Source organism: Mus pahari, chromosome 17 (assembly GCF_900095145.1).
Source record: "Mus pahari chromosome 17, PAHARI_EIJ_v1.1, whole genome shotgun sequence".
NCBI lineage: Eukaryota > Metazoa > Chordata > Mammalia > Rodentia > Muridae > Mus > Mus pahari.
Window position 1 is genome coordinate 47,051,084 of NC_034606.1, and position 8,308 is coordinate 47,059,391.

The window sequence follows — 8,308 nt, forward strand, 5'->3', positions numbered from 1 at the left end:
AATGGCTCAGCACATAAAGGAATTTTCCATGAAGTCTGACAGAGTGGTGGGACTCAAACTTGGGTCCACTGTATATATAATCAGGACAGCTGAGCTCCAGGACCCACACAGTGGAAGGAAATAAACAGCTCTTGTAAGTTGTCGTCTGGCCTTCAAATATGCTGTATGATATGTGTGCAGATGCACACACCTAGAAAAAAAAAAAAGGAGTGAAAGGTTAAAAAAGGTGGAGTGATTGAGAAAGACGCCCAGCATTAAACTCTGGCCCTGACATGACCATGCACTCATGTAGACACATTAAGCAATGTTTAAACACTTTACCTGTGGAGTCGATAGTGCATCTCAGAGACCTGCCTGCCTCTGTCTCCTGAGAACTGGTAATAAAGGCATGTGGCACCATATTCAGTCCGTATCAGTGTACAGCTCAGTGGATCCTCACAGGGTGAACCACCCACGTCAGCACTGTCCAAATCAGGGTGCAGAACTGTGTTGGTACCCACGATGTGCCTATGACTCTGGGCAGCTGGCTTCTCAAAGGTAACTCCGGTTTTTATCACCAGAGGTTACACTTGTTAATAGCTGAGCTTCTTATCAATACAACTGTCCTCTGTTTTGTCTTTAAATACTACAAGTGGGCTCTCAGTACTCAGGAAGCAGAGAGAGAAGATTGTCACAACTTGAGGCCAGCCTGGTTCATAAAATGAGTTCTAGGCCAGCCTGAACTACTAGACTGAATTCTAGGGCAGCCTGTCAGAGACCTGGTCAGCAAGGGTCAGGGTCACCAAGATGGCTTATCAACAAGGATGCTTGCCATCGAGTCTGAAGACCTTGTGGGAGAGAACTGACTTCTACAAATTATCCTCTGACCTCCATTCTTGTGGTGTATGTGCATGAGCGCACACACACACACATACACACAAATAAATGTCCTAAGTGTGAAAGAGGATGCAATGCAATAGTCAAGTGTTTCCCTTGTATTTGGGGGGTCCCAGGTTTAATTTCCAACACCATACATATGCATACATAATAATAATTATAATTGTAAATTCATTGCATCACTACCCTTTTATAATTTTATGTAGTTTTATAATACACATATAAATTATGTGGGCATTTTATTGTCTTAATGGTAACAAAACATGCTGGGCATGCTGGCACACAGTTTAATTCCAGGACTTGGGAGGCAAAAAGCAGGCAGATCTCTGTGAGCTTGAGGCTGTCCTGGTCTACAGAGTGAGTTCTAGGACATACAGAGCTACACAATAGTGAGAACTTGTCTCAAAAACTAAAATAGTTTCACAGAACATACTTAATAGAAATCTGGGTATGTTGACTTATACCTGTGATCCTAATACTCAAGAAACTAAGGCAGGAGGATAGCCATGAATTCAGTCCAGCCTGAGTTACATAGAAAGGTAGATATGAAAACTAAAAGCCTTTATTTTTCTCACTCACTTTGTAGTAAAGGCATCAGTAGTGTGTGTGTTTTGTGCCTGTCCTCCTTTATACAGTGTTTTGTTAAAGTCTTCTTGTCACTGTAGGGGAAGTTTGCCAGTCCCCACTGGTGACTAATACCATGTGAGCACACTGCACACCACTGTGTAACCATTCTGCAGTTGAAGGACAGTGGCGCTCACTATGTGGTATAGGCAGGCGGATTTCTGAGTTCGAGGCCAGCCTGGTCTACAGAGTAAGTTCCAGGACAGCCAGGGCTGCACAGAGAAACCCTGTCTCGAAAAACAAAACAAAACAAAGAACCATGGCTTTAACCTCTCTGTTACACTGTATTTTCTCTGCCAGGACAGTACCAGGGATGTAGTTTGCATTCAGTAACTATCTATTGGGTGAATATTTGGTGTACTTGTATTGGAAATATTGAACATGTAGGCCAGAGGTTCAATTTTCTTTTAAAACAACTCTTATTTCAACACACAACCTTTGAACTCTAAGATTGACATTAACCCAATGCTTACCTACAAAACAGCCAGCCATATGGAACAGGAGGACCCAAGAGCCAGAGTCAGCCAGGCCAAGACTCACGTTTTCGTTCAATTATTTTCCTGTGGGGTTCTGGAAAGCCAGTTGCATTTCTCTGACCCTTGGTATCCTATTCTGTAAAATAAGAGTTAACACTCATTTTAGAGCTGTAACTTGAGCACAGTGACATGGGCAGAGGGGGCAGGTGCAGGGGTTGGGTGGGGGGGACTCCTGATGTAAGCTGTTGTCAGCCTCTCACTCAGCCTGTGACCTCACCCTGTTGTTGAGCCTGAGACACAGGAGGTTCAGAACTGTCATGATTCAGTGTTTCACTTACCATTTCTTCAGGAAACAAAATACTGAGAAAATCCCATTTTGGGGGCCTCTGTTTCCTTTAGTGAGTTCTGTTCTTAAACAGGAGAATCCATGGGTCACTGATTGAGCACATGGTTAGCATATATGGAGCCCTGGGTTTGATCCCTAGCATACACAAGAAAGACTGAGTCATCTTAGGAAGTGAACCACATGTGTCTGTCTGCTTTTTGGGCTGGTGGTGTGGTTTTCTTCTAAGTGGCAGTGGTCTGTGCTGCCTCCAAGTTATATGGTGGAGTGATTTGTTCTTTCTGTCCAGTGAGATGCTTCTAGATCGTCTGCCTATCTTTCAGAATCGTCCTTGGAAAAGGAGAGGGAGACACCAAGTCCCATCGACCCCAACTGTGTGGAGGTTGATGTGAACTTCAATCCTGATCCTGCTGACCTGGTCCTCTCTAGTGTACCAGGTGGGGAGCTTTTCAACCCTCGGAAGCACAAGTTTGCAGAGGAAGACCTGAAGCCCCAGCCCATGATCAAAAAAGCCAAGAAAGTCTTTGTTCCTGATGAGCAGAAGGTACTACCCCGTGTCCTTTATTAAAGACACAGCAGTGGTTTAAGAGTCTAGGGTAAGCTGTGGCCTGTCTCACTAGCACCGCTCACTGGCACAGCCCAGCGTTGCAGTGCTTGCCTGGGACACATGAGGCCCGGAGCTCCATCTCTAGCCCTTCACACAGAGAAAGAAGCTGAGCTGGTGGCACACACCTTTAACTCCAGCACTCAGGAGGCAGAGGCAGGCAGATCTCTCATAAAAGCAAAAAGAGGAGGGAAAGAAAACTGGAGTAGACCTTGTGCTTCCTCATATGTGATTTTATATGGAGAACCCTTCCTACTGTGGACACCACATAGACAGGAGTTCTCTACTTGAAGCCACATCAGCAGTAATTTGATGGGAAGAAGTGCTCAGGTCTGACTAGGGTCCTAATTACTCTGATACTTCCCTTCTTCTCAGGGCTGCTTGGGTGTTTTAATGTTCCACTTCCTTGGTATGAGAAGTCACCAGACCTTAGAAAATGAGATTGAATCCGGGCGTGGTGGCACACACCTTTAATCCCAGCACTCGGGAGGCAGAGACAGGCGGATTTCTGAGTTCGAGGCCAGCCTGGTCTACAGAGTGAGTTCCAGGACAGCCAGGGCTANGCCTGGTCTACAGAGTGAGTTCCAGGACAGCCAGGGCTATACAGAGAAACCCTGTCTCGAAAAACCAAAAAAAAAAAAAAAAAAAAAAAAAGGTGAGATTGAAGCCACCTTGTAGGGCTGGGGAGATGGCTCAGAGCAGCGGTTCTATGCCTTCCTCATGCTGCAACCCTTTAATACGGCTCCTCAGGCCTGGGTGACCTCCAGAGAGATTATTTTTGTTGCTACTTTACAGCTGTAATTTTGCTACTATTCTAAATCATTATGTATCTCAGTGTTGGTGTTTGCCTTAAATCCTAATAATTGGAAGGCAAAGGCAGGTGGCTTTCTGTGAGTTTGAGGCCAGCATGGTCTACAGAGCTAGTTTTAGGACAGCCAAGGCTATACAAAGAAACCCTTCCTCGAAAAATCAAATAAATAAATCATAATGCAAATAGCTGTTTTTGGATGGTTTAACTACAACCTCTGTGAAAGGATTGTTTGTTCCCAAAAGGGGTCATGACCCACAGGTTGAGAAATGCTGGCTCAACGTCCACACAAGTACCATGGAGCACACACCTACTCTCTCCCTCTTTGTTCTTCCCTCTCTCTTGCATGGTTTTGTAAAGTCAGGTTTGATCTCAGGGGACTAACCTACACCTAGGTTGTTGGCTTTTAACCAATACTATGTGCTGTGGTGGCACACATTTTTAATCCCAGCCCTGGGAGGTAGAGGTAGGTAGATTGCTGGGAGTTTAAGGCCATCCCTGGTCTACAGGACAGCCAGGGATACACAGAGAAACTGTACCTTGGAGAGAGACAGACAGACAGACAGACAGACAGTCAGACAGACAGACTGAGACTGCCTGTCTCAAAAAAAGAGACGGAGGCAAAGAGAAGAGAGAGATGTTAACAACCACCAATATGCCTAAAGGAAGCAAGGGCTGAGCACACAGCTATACAGCTATACAGTACTGTCAATGCAGCCCTGTTCCCCGCCATGCACCTGCCCCTCAAGGACAGACAGTGTCCCAAACTATTGCTTCTCTGGGGTCTTATCTTGAGTTCTTACCACAGCATTGAACTATGTGAGGAAGAGGGGCAGGGCATGTGAGGATTTGGGAATGGGAAGGAAAGATTAAGTTCTCTTAGGGGGAATACCAGACACCCACAGAGGACACTTTCCCACAGGATGAAAAGTATTGGACAAGACGAAAGAAGAACAATGTGGCAGCTAAACGCTCCCGGGATGCCAGGCGCCTGAAGGAGAACCAGATCACCATCCGGGCAGCCTTCCTGGAGAAAGAGAACACAGCCCTGCGGACGGAGGTTGCCGAGCTTCGCAAGGAGGTGGGCAAGTGCAAAACCATCGTGTCCAAGTACGAGACCAAGTACGGGCCCTTGTAACCTGTGCCCCTGGCCCGCAGGGCACTGCCTGCACCTCAGACCTCTGCCTGGGGCTTCCTGGACCCCACTCGTGTGGAGACTTAGGACTCTTCATGGGCACATGGTGGCGTACCTGCTCTAGGAGCACTCACGTCTCAGCTTCATTATAACATGGCCAGCACATGTGATGACTTCCCCAGGGGACCAGGATCCTCTCTGATGGGGAACATGAGCGAATCTACGTAGACCGTAAATGGCCCGAGTCTCTCTTGTTGGATGCTCCGGCTGAATCAGAAGGGGCCTTCTGGAGTCCAGGTTCTCTTGTACAGAGTGCTCAGGCTTTCCTAGCCTTCCCTCAGTCTCCAGTTTGGACTGACAAGGGCTGTCTACAGAATGAGTCATGATTATTGTCACCCTAATGTCGTCTCAGGTAGCAGGTGCATTTCCACTTGGGGTGTGTCTGTCATGTACCTCACCCTCCCCAAAATCTTTGAGAGAAACATTCATTCCCATCTGTCTCAGAACCAGGACATGCTAATCCTGTTAGTGTAGACAGGGTGGTGGACCACACAAGTGGGGGCTCTGGATAGCCTGGAATTAGGGTGGGGCTGGGGCTTGTGGTAGAAATGCACCCAACCATTCTTAGCTCCGACTTTAATCTTGTGGCTCTCAGGCCTGAAGTGGCCCTGGAATCAGTTTCCTCTGCATCCCACTTGCTATGGAAGAGAAATTCCCAGGAAGGCTGGTCTCTGGGCTCTAATTGCCAGCGCCTTTGTATCTCTGGGCCATTCTGAAGGCTCCTGGCTTCCACTAGCCTGGTCTCTAATTATTTTCACCCAGTACCCCTTCTTAGATCTTAGGTTTAAGAAGAAAACCTATCACCTAGGAAGCTTGAGCTTCCAGGCCCCAGGGTACCACTTCTGCATGGTGTTTAGGAAACTGGCCTCCACAGTCTCCTGTTGTGGGCACCAGACCAAGGGCTTTTCTCTTGGGATGCTCCATGGAACCCTTGCTCTGGCTCACCAATGTACCTAGGCCAGAATCTAGTCTCCCTGAAGGCAGAAGAGGGCCTGCCACGTCACAGATTAGAATCCCTCCCCATGGGTATCAGCAGGCCACCATATGTGAGTTGTATTTGCTGAAGTTACAGTACAGCTCTCATGGGACAGCAGGCTCTGGAGACATTTACACTGGCCTGCAGTCCCTGTGGAATCAGAGGGTGCCCACACAGGTCTCTCCGTGGGGCAGAGTGATTTCTTGCAGCTTTGGCTCCCTCACAGCTGCACTTTTTTCTTCTATTTGGCTGGATTGGAAATCCTGGAAGCCTCTGCTCATATGGGTCAGTTAGGGCACCCACCAGGAGGGTGTGTTTATTTGCTCAGGGCGGGCAGCCTGTGTGAGGGAGACAGAGGTGATGAGGGTGCTTTATTATACTTAACACTGGCTTTATTTTAAATGGTGGCTTAGTTTGGGGCCCCAATCTTTTAAGACTTTTCATAATGATGTTAAGACCAGGGCAGACTGTCTACTGGCCATGGACTACAGCCAGGAGATGCCCTGCCCCTCCTGGGACCTGCACACCACCTCTCTGGGGAACTTGACAAAGGTCCCTAAGGCTAAGGGAGGTCCCCCTCCTACTAGGTCCCTGACTTTGACTCTGTGGTTCTCTAGGAACCGTGTGCACACGTGTCTCTGTTGTAACTACAAAGGGCAGTAGCACCCAGCATGTCAGTGTCCTGCCCGGCACGGGCTGCCTGCCTCCTACCCACCCAGCACTCTTCTCTGGGCTGGCTGTTCACCCAGAGGCAGTTCTCATTTTGTTACTGGTGGACAAGCCTTGAGCTGAAAATCTCTTCGTTTTCTTTGGCTAGAAAATGTAAGGTTTGTGTTTTTTAAGTTTTAGTTTTAAGGAATGGATACTTTTCTCTGGATGCCATCTGTGTTCTGACCCTAGTGGATGGATGGGGCTTACCGTCTCCCCTTGGTCCCCATTCTGCCTTGTGGTGCCCTCCTTTCCTTCCAGAAGTAGGGAGTGGGTTCTGGCTCCTCCTACGTGCTTTCAGAAGCAGTGTTCGCTTGCTTCTTGGAGAAGCCTTTGGAATGAAAATCGGCAGGGAAACAAACTGGAAGGAGCATGCCTGGAGGTTGACATCTTGGAGAACAAAGTGTTCACGTAAGCTTGGCTCCTCTGTTGGCCTTAGGACTCAAGGCTGCACAGAAAGAGTTGACCTCTGCTGTTTGTCTTGCTGTGGAAGCCTCCTGACTCCCTCTAGGAGCTGACAGCTGAAGCCTGAAGCTCCTGCACTTGGATCCTTGAGTCCTAAGGAGTACCAGGCTCCAGAAGCCGACTTCTATTTGGATTTCTATGGGTTTGTCTTAGGATGAGAAGTGTCATCACTTCCTAAACACCCTGTTCTCAGCTATGGCAGCCTCAGAAAAGACACCTGAATGAGTTAGAACCCTGCAGGACTGTACATTCGAGAAATGTCTAGAGAAAGAACTACGTGCTTTTGGAAAGAGCCACCCTGTGGAGGACCTGCCTTGGTCACCTTATCCTCATCCCAAAGGCTAAGTTATGTGGGTCTGACTCCTTTGGTGGGGGACAGCACTAAACAGTGACCCACACTCTTGGTCCACACTCCCTGCTGTGATGGTGCTGTGGTCTGCTTTCCACTCAGGCAGCTCCTACAGTCCTCCAGCCTGGGGGCAGATGGGAAGCTTTCCAGGGGCCCCAGGAGGTGTGCTCCCTGTAAGAGGGGGCCTGTAAGAGGAGCTCTTGGTTTCCAGGGCAGAGCCCTACCCACAGCTTCTTTAACATCTGTTAATTAAGTGCAATAAATTTTTCTAGAAAAAGGCAAAGATGATTTCCAGATAGAGATTGCTGTCTTTTTGTGTTGGATGCCAGAACACCACTTGGTTTTATTTTTCTAAGTGCATGTGATTGGTAGAGTGTGTGGGGCTCTGCATCCTCCCTGAGAGCTGCATTCCAGCAACCCCTCTCCCTACCTTTGCTGGCGGAAAGAGGCCAGAAGAAAAGCCCTTTGTCGCAGCTGCAGAGGTGGAAGCAGACAGCAGCCCTTTGGCCTTACGTGTGTGTGCCTGTGCGAGTGTGTCCCTGCTGGTGGGCCAGAGTGATGTGGTATGGAGGGAAGTTGGGAATGTATCCTTTTCAAACAAAATTAAATATTTTGAGACGAGAACTTGGCAGTGGTCTTTTCTGTTATTCCCTCCTTCATTTCCTCTCTCTATGTCTGCATGAGAACCTGGCCAGAGACCCTCCTCTCTTCGGAATCCCAGGCAACACTCTGTCCACATCAGCTAGATACCCTTAGACAAGTCTCCTAACTCCTCTGTGCCTTGGCTTCTTCACCTGTCAAATCAGAATTCCTACCCTGTTGTTCTTGAGAAGGGAGGACACATATCAGAGCAAAGGTAGTTCGAGCAGACTGTGATACAACCA

General features: G+C 48.1%; 1 protein-coding gene across 2 annotated transcripts in view; it reads left to right on the top strand.

Annotated features, from left to right (window-relative positions):
- Positions 1-8,048, top strand: part of Tef (TEF transcription factor, PAR bZIP family member) — a 22,952-nt gene extending 14,904 nt beyond the window's left edge. For both annotated transcript variants that reach the window (XM_021216576.2, XM_021216575.1), the window contains exons 3-4: positions 2,643-2,863; positions 4,654-8,048. In XM_021216576.2, the coding sequence (XP_021072235.1) occupies positions 2,643-2,863; positions 4,654-4,869 (437 nt within the window). In that variant the 3' untranslated portion in view covers positions 4,870-8,048. The remainder of the gene's footprint in view (positions 1-2,642; positions 2,864-4,653) is intronic.
- Positions 8,049-8,308: the final 260 nt, after the last annotated feature.